Below are 19,941 nucleotides of genomic sequence, written 5' to 3' on the forward strand. Positions count from 1 at the left end.
TTTCAAGATAAATTTTTTTTAAAGTTTGTTACCTATGTTTATATAAGCCTTTTCCAGACAGATTTTTTTAAAGTTCATTTCCTATATTCATAGGAGCCCTTTTCAAACAAAATTTTTAAAGTTTGTTTCCTATTTTCATAGAAGTTCTTTCTTTTAAAGTTTGTTGCCTATTTTCATAAGATTCATTTTCAAATAGATTTTTAAAAGTTTGAGACCTATTTTCATTGGAGCTCTTTCCAGACAGATTTTTAAAATTTATTGCCTATATTAATAGGAGCCTTTTCCATATAGATTTTTTAAAGTTACCCACCTATATTAATAAGAGCCTTTTTCCAAACAAATTTTTAAACTTAGTTGCTTACGTTTATAAGAGCTCTTAATCTCAAAAAAAAAAAAAAAAAAACTGTTTCAAACATGAAAGCAAACTTCCCCTCAACCCATGGTCCCAGCCAAAATTGGTGTCTTTGCTTTTTACATTATTTGTTATTCTCAAAAATGCATAAAAATTGGTAGCTATAAACACCTAATTTTGTTCGAGCAAAATTTTGACCATTTGTGAAGCGTTTAAAATCAAACTCGGCTCAAATCCAATATCAATTTTGAAAAGATTTTAAACTTAAAATTCAAACCAATTTGATCCAAATGCTTTAAAGTCAACATTGGTCAAACTTGTCAATAAAGTCAAATTTAGTCAAACTTAGTCAAATTTGGTTAAACTTGATAAAAATGGATAAAACCCGAGATAATCCTCAAAATTTGCAACCCAATTGGAATTAATGTGGTTTAAATTTGAAATGGGTGATTTTTAATGCACTAAATTCTTTTATACCTCAAAAAGTGTAAAATTATCAAAACACCCTTAGGGGTATTTTCGTAATTTAATTTTTAAAAAGTTAAATTTTCATGAAAATTTTTAGATCATGAAAATTTTAATGATTTTTGATACATTGAAACCCATATCACACTTTGGGATGGGTAAAATTGCCAAAATACCCTTAAATAGACATTTGGTTCGTAGAATCGTAGATTTGGGAGGAAAGTGTAATCCCTGAGAAATTGTGATACCTAGGGTTTTCTTCCATTTTTAGGCATCTCGTGTTCAAATTCACTCATTTGGTTGGGAAGAATCCATATATATTAAATCCTAGATAATTACTATAAACTATTTAGCATCTATGATGGTAACTTAAACAATCCAATGTTTAATTAAAGGAGATTATTCAAAGCATTTTTAGCTAGAAAGTGCCTTGAATAATTTTTTTTAATTAAAATAAAGGGATTGTTGAAGATGTTTTTCTCCAAAAATGCCTTCAATAATCCCCTTCAATTTTTTAGAGGGAATTATTAAAGGTCTTTTTGTAAAACATCTTTAATAATCCCCTCCCATATTTTTTTGGGATTATTCAAGACATTCTTAGCTAGAAAATGCTTTGAATAATCTATTATAAAAAATTTAATGGGATTATCCAAGGCGTTTCTGGCCAAAAACACCTTAAATAATCCCTTTTAATTAAAAATTGAAAGGGATTATTGAAGGCATTTAGGCCAAAACGCCTCCGATAATCCCCTCCAATTTTTTTTAGGGATTATTCAAGGTGTTTTTCCCCAAAAAATGCCTTGAATAATCCCCTCCCATTTTATTTTGGAAAACGCCATGAATGGGGTTAGTCAAGGCATTTCTAGCCAAAAATGTCTTTAAACAAAGGGACAAAATAAACAAATTCAAAGGACTGACATAAAAATTCACATTGACTTCAATCAAAATGGACAGCCTGTGTCTAATGGAACTGCGAAGTTAGCTAGTCACATTGGAACAGTTGTTCGTAGTAGCATTTCTATTACATACCATAATTGGCGACGAGTTCCTAATGATCTAAAGGATCATATATGGGAGTCGATTATGGTATATTTATTCAACTATTTCATAAAATTGGTTAAATGACCATTTAATTGAAATTCAATGTGTTCATACTAATTGTTTTAAATTTATTAGGAATGATTTGATGTCCTAAATGAGTATAAAAAACTTACGTTGCAATCGACTAAAAAAGCATTTAAAGACTTTAAAAGTAGATTGGCAACCCATTATATTTTATCATTCGCTGATAATAGTGATATGTTGGTTGATCCTCCTTCATCATATACAGATGTTATCAGTTATCAAGATTGGATGCATTTTGTTTGAGATCAACTATTAGAAGAATTCTCAATATGCACACTCATTATGTTAATTGTTTATAAGATTTTATGTAATATATTCAATATCTTAATATGTGATTTACCTTATTTCTTTATTTTCTAGAAAATCAAATAACAACAAAAGAACATCGGAGCCAAACAAGTATATCACTATCGGACATTGAGAAAGGGTTATGCGAATGTCAAGTATGATCTTGTAGGTATTCATACACTTGTTTTATACTTTTAAATGAATATATATGAACTTTCATTTAATATATTCTAATTCTTATATAGCATTAATTTATTAGGAATCATCTAGCTTTGGCACAAAATTTTCTAGATAAAATGTGTAGAAACAAAGACATATGCAGAAAGATGGATCATTTGCAGATGAACAAACCGAAGAAATGGCTAAAAAGATTTTTTGTATAACCACTCATTTTATCACGTATGATTGGCTTTGTGCTTGTATGCATGACTATATACTTGTTTAACTTTATTGTTACGTCTCATCTTATTATTGTCTTTCAGGATGATTTTGCTACTAAATTTAAATCAGGTGAATTGCCAACCGATTATGGCAAAAATCCCTTTCTTTAGCATTAGGAGTGAAAGAAAGACATGGTCGAGTTCATGGGGTTGGTAGATTTGTGTTGCTATCAAAATTCTTTAATAATCAACCCAAACCCCTCTAATGACGAATGCACAATATGAAGCAATCATTTAGCAACAACAGGAAAGACTTGATGGCCAAAAGCAACACTTGAATGATCAATAGCAATAACTCATAGCCTTAGAGGCGATGTTGGCAGCAATGTAATCTAGCATGCCTGAAGGGCAATTAGATAGCAACATCCAACAAGGACAAGCTTTCATTCCAAGTCAGCCAACAAATTTCTCCTCTAGTATCACCCATGGAGTATGATTTTGTTTATTCGTTTTTTAATATTTATTTGTCTATTATATTTATTGATTTGGTTTTAATACTTATATTTCATTATATATTATAGTAGGATGTTGGAACTCAGAAGATGACCCTTGCTAAGGCTACCATTAAAGCATTATCTAATTATGCACTTGATCATTTATCCAAAGGAAACGTCATACCATTGAGTCCAATGATGCATTATTTGATCATCCATCAATTTTTTACATTAGGGGCTTGATATTAAGGCATTTTCTATCCTGGATGAAATATCATCTTCTGATATTGTTGCCTATATGAGGTTAGCTTATAAATTTAAATATGCAAAGTCAATATCTATTAATCTATATTAGGGTGAATTACTAACTAGTATTATTGATTGTTATCATGCAGCTTTCTATATAGAGAGATCAAGGCGAGACAAATGACCTATAGATTCAGATTCATTGACCCAAATATGATTAGTGAGTAGAGTGGCAATGTTATTAATCATGGTTGTCATATGGGTCAATGCATGCAAAAATGGGCTGATTATTTTTTGGAGCCGTATAATGCTGCGTAAGTTATATTCATATAACTAATTATTCCAACCTTACTCGAATATGAGATAATGCCTAATTTGAGTATATCATTGTTATTATTTTGCAATCATCATTGGCAGCTTATTGTGATTTATACCAATTCCTTTACGCCATATTTATTTAACTTCGTTCAACCAACGATGAAGCCTAACCCTGATATTAATAATTTTATAAAGAGGTATTACATGTTTTTATATTATCTTGTGTTTCTTCATAATTACTTTTATTTTTATATTAACAACTTTTTACTATGCAATTTAGGGAAATATCTGCAGTTGATAAGAAAGCAAAGATAAAATGGGTTTCAATACCGATAAATGTGAAATTTATTATTTTATGCTGAGTTTGTTTAGATAAATATTTCCTAAACCCATTAAATTTATTTTTTAGGTACCTCGACAACCAAGATATATTGAATGTGGATATTATGTCATTTGTTTTATGAGGGAGATAGTTTTACATGATTTTATGACCACACTATTCAAGATTACTATTAATTCCATACAATAGTAATATCTTCCAATAAAAAAAGCTAAATTATATTCTCATTTATTAACATTTAGTTATGATTTTTTTTTATAGTGAGAGAGTAAATGAAGCTTCACGAAAGATGAACTTGATGAAATTCGTAAAGAGTGGTCTGATTATGTATTATCATTTGCTACACCTTGAAGTTAGAGAATGTTGGTTGGGTGTGAATATATGCATTACATTGTTTATAATGTTTTTAACATGCCATGTTGAATGGATAATTTTTAATTTTTGAGTAGGATATTGGTTTAATATTATTGGTATATGTTTGTTTTATATCAATTGGTAATTTATATCAATACACATATATTGAGTACGATTATTTGATAAAAGTATTTTTATATGGCAACGTTATCAATTATAAATTTAGATGTGTGGCATAATATTGAAATATTACAATGTCCACTATTTAAATTCCAAAATGTAATTCATAGTATCACAAATATGTATTTGATTCACACAAGTACGAATCCGATATAAATAAAAGTATGTTTAACATGCAAAGCAATGATTTGCATATTTACAACCTTCCATTTCCTACCTTAATTAAAGAAAAAGGTTTCCAAACTTATACAACGAATCTGTAAACAACATGGAGCGTGATCTACATGTGCCCATGAGGAGAAAAGTTAAACGATGGGCGATATGCATTACATTCATTTAATTGTTGCCAATGTAATAACATTTAAATATAGCTAGCATCGTAAAGAAAAACTCAATTTTGTGATTTTCTTTCATCATATACTCCCCAATGGTGAGTATTTCATCAGGTGTGAATTTGTTGAGTTGCATAATTTCATTAAAAAGTGACTTTCTTCTATTTATATGCTTAACTTCTGTCTTAAAGTAAACTGAAACGTCTTTCATAACATTCACAGTCCATTCATATGAAGCACCAATGTTGCCAGTCTGATCGATTGCTCCATCATCACTCCTAACATGCTTTTTACCAGATAACATCATCCTAGCATTGCTCGGAGTAGTAGATACAATGTCGTCTTTATCATCTCCTCTCTCATTTCCTTCAACATTGATATTAATCTTAGCAGAGAAGTAAGCATCCTCATTAGCATTTAATGATTCAATTACATTAACTACTATTTCAACTCATTGGCTAGTTGCTTTATCAGATCCGAATATCACTTTAAAATCATCAAAAAATGGGAAAGGTTTCTTTCGTAACCCTCTAGCATGTGGGTGTGATTGGCAAAGTTCAAACAAAGATGAATAAAAAAAACCATTAAAAAAACATAAAAAAAAATAGATAAGCCATAATATCATCTAAAAAAATTACCTAAACCCACTCATCAAATAGTTCTTTCTCAACTGTGATACATTTTTCTTGATCATTTCACCCAAATCAACTAGAATTTTTCATATCACAAATTACATGATATTTTCTCTTAAGCAGCTTAACCCTAGATTCAATGTGAGGGGTGGCTTTAAGTTGTGAAGTAGGAATGACTTGCTCCAGCATTTGTTTAATATAACCTAGATATCCAACGCGGAATGTCCCATTATCCGCTCTCTATCTAGGATCATTGCCAAATAATGTAGGCATTAAACCAAATGCGAATCCTCATCTCTAGTCCATGAATGGTTACCAAAGCCAAAACTATCCAATCATCTTTTGGATGCAAGTCAAACGGATTATGATGGATTGTCATATAGTGAAGACATTTCAATTCCTAATCACATGGTTAAACATTTTGAAATAATATTAATATAATAAATTAAAAACAATCAAGGGAACAAAGTAAACGAATACACATGGAAAGAAAGCAATGTGTTCTCCAAATTGTAATATTCATTGGACAATATCAACCATATGGTAAATAAAATAAAAACCATTTAGGCAAACAAATAATAAAATACAAAACATATTTGTAATATTATTATTCCTCGAATTGTAACCAATGGGTAAACATATCATTAGCCAGATTATCTCTAAACTGAGTCCAATAATCATATGGCTCAACATACTTAATCAAATGTTGATTATTAGATTCATCATGTTGGGAAATACTTCCTTCAGCAATATCCCTTTCAATAGGATCAAATACCATCTCAAACCTAATAAAATTATAGAGAAGGCAATAAGCAAAAATGATTGTACATTGTGTCTTAATTGAAAAAAAGGACTTTTCCCTTAAAATTGCCCATCTGACTTTCAATATACCAAAATATCTCTCAATACAATTTTTTACTTAAGAATATTTCATGTTGAAGTATTCCTATAGGGTCGTCAGTTGCAATCTTGCCTTGTAATCACTAAGATGGTGTTGTTGACCTCTATAAGGTGCCAATAATTTATCCCATTTATATATCCAACATCACATAAATAGTAATTACCTGTTAGAATGATCAACAACATTACTAATATGGAAACAAGTAATGTTGTTATTAACATTACACAAACATAATAGAAATAATACCTTATAGGATCTTTAACCCATTCCTGTGTGTAATGACATCACTTAACACTCTGTCATCTATTGCAAAACATTTCCATCTCAGTAGAACATATATGATTTGCATATCTAGAGTGCAAACACCAAGGACATTGGAAGCAATTTCATTTTTCCTAGTCTTGTATCTAGGCTGGTCAATTGCATCAACATTGACTTTAATGTATGTCCCATCTAAGGCACCCAAACAACCCTTGAACCATTTCCATCTATTATCTGTTGAATTTTTTGGTATGAGTTTAGGGTTTTTAAACAATAGCGAATGCAATCTTAATACAAAATTCAACACAAAATAAAATTGTCTACTAATTGTCTCTCTAGATCTGGCCACTTAACGCTTGATAATCCTATTTTATGTATAGTGGGCAATAATATGAAGATACTAGTTCTTCTATTGACATATGTCTAGATGATTGTAACCCCCATTCTATTTTAAGCAAATGACATAATTTTGCAAAAGTTCTCGAATCCATTCTAATATGATCTACACACTATATATCACTTTCAAAGACCATTATGTTTAAGTTTAACTCTCTAGTATGTAGGTTATCATAAGATGCTGCACTATAAGATAGTCTACATCATTTTCTTATGTTAATATTTAATGAAGTGATAGTAACAAAATATAACAAATATAGTAAATTTTCCATCTGGTTCAATTGCATCATAAGCAATGTAACCAATCGCATCTTCTTGAAAGAAAAACCAGCCATAACTATTTAGAAGAAAGAATTTTGTTAAAGTTGAAAACATAATGGAAAGCAAATCTTGGCATATGGTCAATGGAATCCCCCTGTATCATCAAATAAAATATAAATCACAAACAAAACATTGAAAGATTGGAAAGAGCTAAAATAATTTAACCTTAAAACACATAATATATATATGAAATGCCTTTAATCCAGAGCTAAACGACATCCAAAAAATGAAAAAAAAGTTCATTGGAAGGCAACATGGATTACATATTATCAATTAGAAAGTATACACACCATTTTGTACAAAAACTAATGATAAATTTAACAGGAAGAAGAATAAATGACGAATGAGGAAGCTAAAATTTTTTTAAAAAGAAAAGTAAATGCTATGAGGTAAGATCTATTGAAATATATATTTCAATTGTTTTAGTAATTGAATCATAAAAAAGACATATTTGATAGTTTTATTCTCTTCTACCGATTAGACGTTAGAATATTCATATTGTCATAACACGGTCATCGAGAGGGAAAACAAAATTTTAATATGGGAATATTGAAGGCGGTTATAGGAAGAAACATCTTAATTGATAACCAATGAAGGCGTTTTTCCATATAAATGCCTTAATCATTTATTTATAGGCGTATATGATGAAAGATCATGACATAACACTCTGATCTATGAACATAAAAAAGAATAGTTCTTAAATAATGATCATTTAAGGCGTTTCTGGCCAAAAACGCCTTGAATAACATCTATTCAAATTTTATTGGGGATTATTTAACGTGTTTTCTAGGAAAAAATACCTTGAATAATCCTCAATTAAAATTGAAGGAAATTATTAAAGGCGTTTTTAGCTGGAAATGCCTTGAATAACCCCATTCAATTTTTTGTAAGGGATTATTCAAGGCTTTTTTTGGGGAAAAATGCATGAATAATCCCCAATATAAAAAATTTTTGGGGATTATTTAAGGCATTTTTGGCCTTGACTAATCACCTCATAAAAATTGAAGGAGATTATTGAAGGCATTTTTTGCTAGAAATGCCTTCAATAACCCTATTAAATTTTTTGTAAGTAATTATTCAAAGCATTTTATGGGTAAAAACGCCTTAAATAATCCCCAATAAAAAAAAGTTTTGAGATTACTAAAGGTGTTTTTGGCCAAAAACATCTTGAATAATCACCTCATAAAAATATGAGGGGATTATTGAAGGCATTTTTGGCTAGAAACGCCTTGAATAACCTCCATTAAATTTTTTGCATCTTAAATAATCCCTAAAAAAATCACTGAGGATTATTAAAGGCGTTTTTGGCCAAAAACACCTTGAATAATCCCTTACAAAAAATTTATTAGAGGTTATTCAAGGCATTTTCGGCTAAAATTGCCTTCAATAATCCCCTCATAAAAATTTTTACATATTGTTCAAGGCATTTTTGGCCAAAAATGCCTTGAATAACCCCATTCAATTTTTTGTAAGGGATTATTAAAGGCATCTTTCATGCCAAATGCCTTATACAAACCAAAATTTTTACTAGCATAAACCTACAACTGACTTGCATTCCTTTTCAAACATGCTTTTCAAAATGGTAATGACTATGTCATAATTTTTTAGTTAGGTCAAATTTAAAAATAATGCTACTTTCTTCTTTTAAATCCTAGAATACCATAAGGAGAAATGGATTTTTCATTTTAGGACTTTGGGTACTATTGGAAAAATGTCAATTTTTCTTAGAATCATATTACTTTAAACCAAACATTGGAATCAAATACCCAACAGTAAGATTCCAGAAAAAAAATGTATGGATTCCCCCGAACAAAACGCCCTCTAAAGGTATTTTTGTAATTTGACTTTCTTAATGTCAGAATTTTGCAAAACGTTCTAAATCACGGTTTCTTATTATTTGATGATTTTTAGAATTTTGAAAACATTGATTGTACTTCAAGAGGTGTAAAATTATCAAAATGCCCTTTAAGGCTAATTTTGTAATTTGACCTTTATAAGATTGGTTTTTTGTGAAAGTTTTCAGATCATGATTTTATAATATTTGATGACTTTTTGTCCATTCAAAATCACAATAGTATCCTAGAAGGTGTGAAATTATCAAAATATCCCTTAAAAGTATTTTCGTAATTTGACCTTCTCGAGGTCAATTTTTCAAGAAAATTTATAGATCTTAATTTCATAATATTTCATGATTTTTGATGCTTTAAAATCACAAAAATGAGCACAAGAACATCGATTTCTAAAAAAATGGCCTAAATATCGAAAACTTTATACTAAGGGCAAAATGGTCATTTCACTTGGTTTAAGGGCTGTAACAATCCAACCTTTGTAGTGAATAATGTGAACCATTAAATCTTATATGGAATCTTGATCTAATGGCTAAAGAATACTCCTTGGGTTAAAAACAAGGCAAAAATTTTTGTCCTTTGATGAAATTTAATCCTAAAGCCTTGGTTTATTCTTGAATAGATATTTTTGGTGGCTTTCTTCATAAAGGGAAGGATTTTGGCATGAAAAACCAGAGAAGAACTTGAAAAATAGAGGAAAAAAAGAAAGGGAAAAATGTGAGAAAAAAAAAGAAAAAAAAAACTTTGGCATTTTTACTTGAAGGTATCCATCTCAACATTCATCCTTCACATTTCTAGCATCTCCATCTCATTTTACATTACATTTTCATTATATTTCATTCATTTCTTGTTTGATTTTCTTAAAGGTTTTTAGTTTATTTTTCTTGCACAAAGTTTGAATCAATTTTCATCCAATTAATCAATAATTGGTTTGAAGTTGAAATCCAAACAAAAACAACAAAATCCACCATTGAGAAAACCATGTTAGAGGTTCAGCCATGGTGTCCTTCTTGTTGATCGAACCTCTTATTGCCTACTTTGAGATGTTCTTGGTTCTTTAAACTTGTTTGTGATGTGTAAATGAATAGTTGGCTTGATTTTTGTATAAATTGTGTTTGGTTAATGAAATATGTTGGTGTTTGGTTCATGTTGAAGTCTCACATATTTTCTTTAGTCTTTTTAGCTTACTTCATGTTAGATAAAGTTTCTTTGTGATTCAAATATGTTGTGTGATGAATAAGTAAATGGTGCTTGTTTAGATGGAATAAAGTGAAATCATGCTTAAGGTAACATCATGAGCTATTTAGCCCTTGTGCTTTTCTCCCGGCCAAATCATGTATTTGGTTTGATGATCATTTCTTATTTGATTCATGGTCAATAGATGATGTTTTAGTTATAACCTTTAAGTTTCCATATGGTTAGATTAAATTTTTAATGAATGATTTGTTGTTGTTCGGTTGATACTCTTGTTCATGAGGTTTTCAAGTTATATTAGTTCATTTTGTGTTTGATGAAATGGTTCCATTGATTTTCAAGTGATCAATATTTATTTGGATGATAAAGCATAAAAAAAATGCTTGAGAAATAGATTAGATAAGTTCAGCCATGGTGTCTTTATGTTTGGCCACACCTTGTTTCATGCTTTAATGAATATTTGGTGCATTGATCCATGCTTTCTGTTATGTTTTTATGATGTTTGTCAAGTTCTTAACATGTTTAAACAAAAGCATCATTGAAAAAATGTTGTTTTATGGTTTTTTTTTTTTTTGTGAATTTTTTAAGTTGTTTGGTTTTATTTAATAATGAACAATGATAGAACATTCAAAACAAAATTTAAAGTTTTCTATCTTTGATTCATTTTAGTCTTGAATTTTCATGCATTACATGGTTGTGATATTGAATTTGAAAATATCTTAGTTTGTAATTATGTTTCTAGGTCATCCATTTGACACATGCATTCATTAATGGCATTTTTGCAATTTGCATTCATTTCATGTCCATTTCTATAAAATCCCAACAAAAAAAATTGAAACCCCAAATTTCCCCTCAAACCCTAAACCTTAAATCCAAACCTTAGATCTTAATCCTAAATCCAAACCCTAAACCCTAAATCCCAAACCCTAAACCCTAACCCCAAACCCTAAACCGAAACCTAAACCCTAACTCTAAACCTTAAATCAAACCCTAAACCCTAACCCCAACCTCAACCACTAAACATAAAACCCTAACCCTAAACCCTAAATCCAAACTTTAAATCAAAACCTTAAATCTTAACCCTAAGCTCTAACCTAGAACCCAAACCAATCCAAACCCTAAAACTAACCCTTAAACCCTAAATCAATCATGTATTTGAATTTCATTTTACCTTGTCATCACATGCATTTTTATATAATCATACATTCATACTTTGTCATTCATACTATATTGTCATGTATTCATCACATCTTATTATGTGCATGCATCTCATGCATTTGTTTTTTTTTTTTTTAAAATTGGTTTTCATAGTAAAATATTTTAAAATAAGATAACATCTCAAGTAAATATAGTAATCGAGATCTTGCCTAACTATAGGAGGACTCTTGGTGATTATTATTTATGAGAGCTGTTTCTCAATTTTAGTAGGGCAATTTGAAAACTCTTAAATTAGAAATATTTTTGAAACTCGACTTAATCGTAAGAGAGTGAAAGAGGTATTTCGATAGTTAATGAGTTTTCATCTTGATCCAAAGTTTTAAGAAAAAGAGTTTTTTAATTTATTTTATTTTAAAAAAATAGAAAAAAAAAGAAAAAAAGAATACAAATTAATTTTAAACATAAAGTGAAATAGGACCATTTTAATCAAAATTAAAGGATAACATATAATCAATTGACACCATCTTCGACGGACACTGTGAGAGTGTTAATCCTTCCTCACATGTAATTGACTCTCAAACTCAATTCTAATTTCGCAAACTACAAATTTGTTCTTTTTCTAAAACTTTTAATTTAAAATGTTTTATTAAAAGGACAAAAAATATTTTTGGCTTATCGCACCTTAAAAAATATTAGTGGCGACTCTTTAGTTTGTTCTTTTGATTAAAAACATTTTTGATCTCCTTGTTTTTCCAAATTTTTTCTATTCATCCAACTTTCGAGTCAACCTACCCCTGAATCCTAAGATGTTGCACCACTTTAACTCTGATAATGATACATAATTCCCTTCACTTTGTACTCAATTTTAGTATTTTTGAACACTTGACATCATAAATTAATGTTTGCCATAAGTGATAAGTTCTTGGATGTTTTGTACAACATGTAAATGTATAAATTTTAGTCACTTTAATTTATCACATCAAAGATATACATTTGTCGTATAGTATCTTATGATGGCCAAGAAGGTTAGCTTTCACACTAGAAAGTTTTAGACCTATTATGATATCTCAATTTGTTTTAAGAAAAATTAAAATTTGTTGAAATATAATTTTGTTTTGACAAATATTCATTTTGCTTGTTTAACTTGCAATTAAGATATTGGTCTGATTATCTTAGTTACCATTATCAAACTTAGCAGTTATCGATTTTAAAGTGCATATTATTGTCATTTGTTGACAATGTGTTTTAAAGAAAATATAATATTGTTTTACACTTATCACACGTGTGAGAGTTTTGAGAAATAAAGTTTTGTGCAAATAAGCAAACTATTTGTTTTGTTTCTATTAGTTCAATTCTTTCCTTGAGAATCTTCCCCAACGTTTGTTGGTTTACTTTTGAGAGAGAACAAGAATTTTATAATTTTCTCTTATTTCACTTCCCTCATTTTGAATTATATATGAATTCATTTTGAGAAGTATTTCAAAAAATGATAATATAAGGGTTTTAACATTTTTTATCATTATTATTTTATTAATGCCAAAACTATACTTTTAAAGGAAATGAAAATCAATGGGAGTTTTTTGGCATATGTTTTAAAGCAGTAAGAACTCATAAATGTCTTAAAGTTATTGTTTTAAAGATATGATATGTGTTAAGGTCAGTGGGAGTTAATAGGCTATTGGTTTAGGCATGTTAAAACATTGAGAATTTTGTATTGTATGAACATATGAATATGAAAATTTGTTCATAATAAATTAATAATAAATAAGTGGTTTACTAAAATGATATAATGAAAGTACAAGAACAATAATGGTTATCACATTTAGCATGAGAATAGATAATACATTATTTTGTTATGACTCCATTTATTGAAGTGTTCCCTATTTATTATTCAAAGTTTGATTGGAGAATGTTTGTGATTCGCTAGATCAATGGGATACATAAGTTTGTTATGACTCTATTTATTGAAATGCTCTTTATTTATTATTCAAAGTTTGATTGGAGCATGTTTGTGATTAGCTAGATCAATGGAAGTCATTGTGATTTAATTACATGATTACATTTTTTCTTTATATGAGAATTATGGTATTACCAAGCTCATAATATAGATATCTATAGGTATAGAAAATAGAACATGTTAATGTATTGGGTTGATTCTAACAATGATGTATTGTAAATTTGATTTTGAAACCATTTTTGTTTTGGGTTTTTTTTATTTTGTTAAATGCATCTCATTTGATTGCTAATTACCTATAAGATATAGTTCGAGATGAATAAGTTCATAAGGTACCAAAAACTTAAGTGGACATAATTGTTTTATATATACATCATACTTGTTATTTACGTATATATATGACTGCATGTGCACATCTTAGACTGAAATGTCATATTATAAAATCTTAAGACTTTGTATCGTCTTAAGTACAACCTTAATGTCATTTGAGTATGTCTCATAAATGATACCAGAAGTAACCTCAAGGATAAATAGGAGACATACAGGCAAATATGAATGCCATGGAGATTTCGAAGCAAGTTTAGAGAAATTAACAAGAGGACTGACAATGAAAATAACACATTAAGATCACATTTAAGTGTTATTTTCTTGCTACAAAGCTACACTAAGATATATTGTTGATAGAGTATCTAGTACTTGTAACCATAGATTGCTCTTATGTTAATAAGGGGCAAAAAGGTTGCGATGATTCGATATTAAATGATTTTGTTAGACATTATCATTAAGATGTTGTCTCAACAGCTAAATTATTTTTTAATTATGGCCACAACAAAGTAAAGTTAATCAACCTGGAGTATTTTTTTCTAAATTATGTTTCCTTAAAATCAAACTACCCAATTAATATTACCCAAGTGGGAGAATGTTAGAATTTTTCAATAAATAGGCTAATATTAATTGGTGATTTTATAGTTTAATAAAATATGTTGATAAATTTAGTTCTAATACGAGATAAGCATGAGAGCTCAAATAATTTAATGTGATAACCTAAGTGTGGGTTTTGCAAATCTTATTGAATCAGTATGGTTTGGTAGTTGTGTAGGCCTTTGATCAAATAAACCTTTAATGGGGAGGATTTTAGGGTTTTAATAAAAAATGACTAAAGTTCCCTATTTATTTCTAAGTAATAATATCTACCCATTGAGAGCTGTCAATAAGAGACAAGCAAAGAGAAAGAACTAGCCTCTTTAGGAATTGATGTTATTTTCGCTTATTATCTATAACTGTCCAAATAAGTACGCAATATAATTAAACTAGTTTATAACCTGTGCGATGTATAGATTAATTTTATTTATTAATTAAAATATTTTAAAATTTTGAAATTATTAATTAAAATTTGTTACTACAAACAAATTGAAAAGGCTATATTAAAATATCTGTCAACAATGAAACATTAGTTCACAATAAAATATTTATGTAACCAATAGATAAAAAAAATTACTTTTGATCCAAAAGAAATTTTTTGGAATATAGTTTATTCCCACTTTTAAATCTATGTGTTTCCAAAACCAATAATTAATGTGAGAGACCTACTTTAAGTTACAAAAATATATAAAAACCTACTTAAGTTACAATACAATAAAAAATAATATATAAATTCTTGAATTGAAAAATATTTATTGACTACGCAATACTTATTATCATTACCTTCATGAAAAATAATATTTTGTAACTTAATATTTATATGCACAATTCATGTTATCACTTTTTTTACTTGAGAAAAAATGTGTTAATATAAAAGTTTAAAAGATAAATATTTAAAAATTTAAATATAGTAGCAATAATAATAATTATTCTCTTTACTTTATTTTTTCCCACTTTTCATTTAATAAAACATTATAATAAAAATAACCTTGCATGTTAAAAACTATTATCTAGAACTTTCATATGTCTAAAACATAAATAGTAGGATTAACGACTAACCAATTATTTGGCATCTAAGTAGGATCTTCACATAGAGTAAGATTTTCACAAAGTTAAATTCAATACATAACACAAAAAATCAAACGAATGAAATACATATATATTATCCATAAATGATATAAAATCAATTTCTTTATTAATAATTTTTTCTTGGCGTAAAAAAATATATACCTCTAAATTTTGTTTTAGTGTTTGTAAACTATGATCTTGATAAAAAAAAGTAATTAAAATTATTAGAAAATGTGAAGCAAATAAAAAAAGAGTTAAAAATAAATAATAATGTTAGAAAATAAAATTAACTCAAAAAATAATTGACATACCTTAACTTAATTGTAATATTGATCAAACCATTAAAAATATTAAGAAATTTGCATTAAAAAAGAATTTGAATAAAAATAATGCACTTGTTGGATTATTAGATGTGGAAATACATACTTCATATTTAACTTGTAATCAATGCAAGTTCAATCAAGGAAATATTAAAAGATTTTGAAAGTATTAAGGATATAATAAGTTATTTTAATTTGTTTGAATTTTTTTAAAAAATACTAAATATTAAAAGATTATGAGGAAATCTATGAAGATATTAAAATTTTCAAATTTAAAAGAGATATATGTATATTATTGAAGATTTTATTTTAAAAGATATATATCTAAATTATATTTAATTTGTATGCTTTACATATAATTAATCCAAATATTTAAAGTAATATACATGGGAAAAAGTCAACAAAGTAATTTAAACTATAATGATTTAATAAAAAAAATTAATATTTAAAAGTTAGCATTTGAATTTTGGATTTGACATATATTGAATATAGAGTTAATTGAGATTTTTTGTGATTTAAATTAAGTTAAAGTTTATATAAAATTGAAATATTGGATAAATTTAATTTTTAAATTTTTAAAATTATTTAGTAAATAATTAAAATTAAAGAATTATTTTATGTATGAATTGTACATGTAAGTGATCATGCAAAAATGCTTATTTAGACGTATATTTAAAACTATCTTATGTGTCATCAAAATATATTGTACACATAAGATTACACGTGAGTAAATATTATAAGGTATTCTTGTATGTTGTAACATAATAATATATATGAATGAATTTTTTATTTAAATCTTAATAAATTTTAATCTATAAATATATTTAAATAATAATTTTATCTATAGATAATATCTAATCAGATAATAATATTTAATTTTTGGTATTTTATACATTTATCCTCAAAAAAAATCTAATCAGATAATTACTTGATAACTTTAAACTCAAAAAATTTCATCAAAGTGATCAATATGGCTTAATAGAGTTTAAAAATTATTTAACACATTTTCTTATTACTGCTATTTAGTTGTGCATTGTGATTTCATCTACATATATAAATGAAACAAATTTATTGAGTTTATTTTCTCATTTGTTTTTAAATTATAACAAAAAAAGATATTAGCTTAAGTGGGTTCTAATTAAATTTATTATGAATTAAGAAATAGAAAAAAAAATGTTACAACTTATTTGGAAAAAAAAATCCTACCTAATGAAGTGAATAGTATGTTTAGTGAAATAGTACCTATCATAAAAAAAAAAAAGCATATTAGTTCATATAGTAAGAATAAACTAATAAAATGAGAGATTAAATTAATAGTAAGGAAAATACATTTAGCTCATATTTTTTGTGAGACATTAGGAAAGTTATATAACTAAGAATTACCAACAATGAGAGCTTTCTTAAAGTTGTTATGGTATTTATATCTTTTTTTCTCATTTTCTTAAAATATTAATATTAAAAGTCTATGACAAATATTGATTTAAATTTAAATTTTATTTTAATTCAAATATATCTAAATCTATTTTTTAAAACTGGTAGATTGTTTATTAAAATTATCTTTATCTATAATGCTTAAAATATTAATATTAAAAGTCTATGATAAATATTGATTTAAATTTAAATTTTATGTTAATTCAGATATATCTAAATCTATTTTTAAAACTGGTAGATTGTTTATTAAAATTATCTTTATCTATAACTAATATATTTAAAAACTGGAGATAATACAATAATTATTTATCAAAAATATTAAAGATATTAAATAATATTTTTAAAAGTTTTGATAAATTTAAATAATCATGTGAAGTGCATAAAAATTGGAAAAAAAATAAATTATTTTAAAATTAATTTTAAATTGAGGTGAAGTGATATATAGAAAAAAAGAATTTCATTAAAATTTAAATTGATTTTTGATTAAATTTTAAAATTTTAGATAATTTAATAATTTTTAAAATATATTTTTTATAAATAATTTAAATTTAATAAATATCTTATATATCATCATAATGAGAAATTTTAAAAGTTATCATACATGTCGAAAAAAAAACTGTCCACATAAACGTTCATATCAACAAATATTATTTGGTAACTATGTATATTGCAATATAACATAATATATATATGTATATATGACTTGGTGTTTTACTACTCACGTATAATTTTTGGAATTTAAGGTTATACGTAAATTAAAAATATTTTTTTTAAAGAGAGGATGTGGCTTTAATCGGGCTATTGCTTACTTTTCGCTGGAATGATATTTGTACATATACTAGTCTTTGTCATAATCAAAATAGTTTGATGTGGAGTTTTTTCCGTCTGGTAAATGTAGGAAAGGCATTGATCATGGAGATTCTATTTGCTCTTGCAAAAATTGCAAGATGAATTGCATTTCTCATGTTAAAGCTCCATCATGCCATGCCAACTTTTCAAGTAGGAAATATCAGGATGTTAAATACGTCTTGGCCTACCTGGTTTCATCTATCTTGTTCGTTTAAATTTGTTTCATTTACTATTTCAATTAGGTGGATTGTCCCTCTATTTTTAGCTTAATGAATTTAATCCTTACGCCTATAATGTTAATAAAATATTATATATATGTATTTTTTAGTAATAAGGATTTGAGGTTTGACAACTTCAAGTAAATACATTTATGGTTTATTTGGATTTGGATGACAATAGTCTTTATGCGCTTAACCTCTTCCACTGCTCAACAATAAATTAAAATCTCGCAAGATGTCACCTACTCTTTGTACATATAAACATTGTAACGTGTGGCTTTCCATTCCATATTTGTCTTTCAAGGTGGTTGCTTTTTTGAGGCAACGGTGTTAATTCCTTTTTCACAAGTCTTGAAAGTTTAGGATTGCTTTTAGTTTTCGACTCCAAACCTTTTTTTGCTCTTTTTTTCTTTTGAATGATTAAAAATAATAATATTTAATTTATTAAATTAATCATTTTATTTATTTTTATTCTTATTCTTTTTAAAATAATTTAAAATTTTTAATTCATGTACAAAATTAGAAATTAATCGGGCATAAAATTAAAAAAAAAAGGTTATAAAATATGTCAACTTTTATTGAGTTTGACCAAAATTTGTTTTTATTAGGCTTGACTCTTTCCCAATAGTTTTTATTTCTCTTCATCTCTGAGGGATTAATCCTGAGATCATCCATTTTCCACATGATATTCTCATTTATTGTTATTTGATTTTCAAATTCAAAGAAAAAAACAACTTTTTGAAAGTTTTTGAATCGTATATTTATTTTTTAAAAAAAACTTTTTCTGTGTGTGATTGATTGTATTATAATTTTTGAAAATTTTTTATGATTTTTACATTTTTTATCTTTTATTATGTAATTTTAGCATTTCTTTTATTTTTTATATATTTTTTTTGTAATTATTGAATTCTTTTATAGTTTTCGTAATTTTTGAAGAATTAAGGATTGAAAAAGACAAAAAAGAGAGAGAGAGAGAGAGAGAGAGAGAGAGAGAGAGAGAGAATCAAATTTTAGTTTAAAATTTTTGGGAATTAGTATTTGAATTATGGCATTTGATTTGAAGTTTTTGGAAACCAACTATTTTGAGTATTCGGTTTAAAATTTTGGAAAATTTTAGTATTTGTGAATATTTTTGGTTTAATTCTTTGCAAAAAAAAATTTTCTGGCCAAAAAAATATATTTTATTTTTCTCTCTCCAGTTTTAATATCTTTCTTTTTCGTTTTTCTTCTTGTATTTTAATTTGCAAGGTTTTTAATATGACTTTTTCATATCTCTCTATGTACTTTTCATACATATTTTTTCCGTATTTTGGCATTTTAACATTAGAAAAGGATAATAGTAGTTAATAAAAATAGAAAAAGACTCACTAATCAATACAAGAGCAACCACATAGGAACATTTTTCTTATAATATTTTGACCTTAAAAAACCAACCCTGTGGGAAGTAGTTGGCTGCTATGTAGTTTATGATATATTCCATCCTTTAATCGACGGGATTTTTTTTTTTTTTTTTTTGAAGCATTCAAAAAACTTGGAGATCCAAGAAGACAAGCAATCTGATGCAAAGTTCTACTTTTCATTATAAAAGTGAAATAA

General features: G+C 27.0%; 1 protein-coding gene across 1 annotated transcript; it reads right to left on the bottom strand.

Annotated features, from left to right (window-relative positions):
- Positions 1–5,064: 5,064 nt before the first annotated feature.
- Positions 5,065–7,399, bottom strand: LOC149518481 (uncharacterized). The gene is given in 4 exon segments (XM_089761575.1): positions 5,065–5,746; positions 6,156–6,291; positions 6,671–7,016; positions 7,393–7,399. Coding segments are annotated over 4 exon segments (723 nt in total). The 3' UTR covers positions 5,065–5,512.
- Positions 7,400–19,941: the final 12,542 nt, after the last annotated feature.

The sequence above is a fragment of the Durio zibethinus genome, chromosome 6 (genome assembly GCF_047325235.1).
Source record: "Durio zibethinus cultivar Kanyao isolate XHJ-2024 chromosome 6, ASM4732523v1, whole genome shotgun sequence".
Lineage (NCBI taxonomy): Eukaryota > Viridiplantae > Streptophyta > Magnoliopsida > Malvales > Malvaceae > Durio > Durio zibethinus.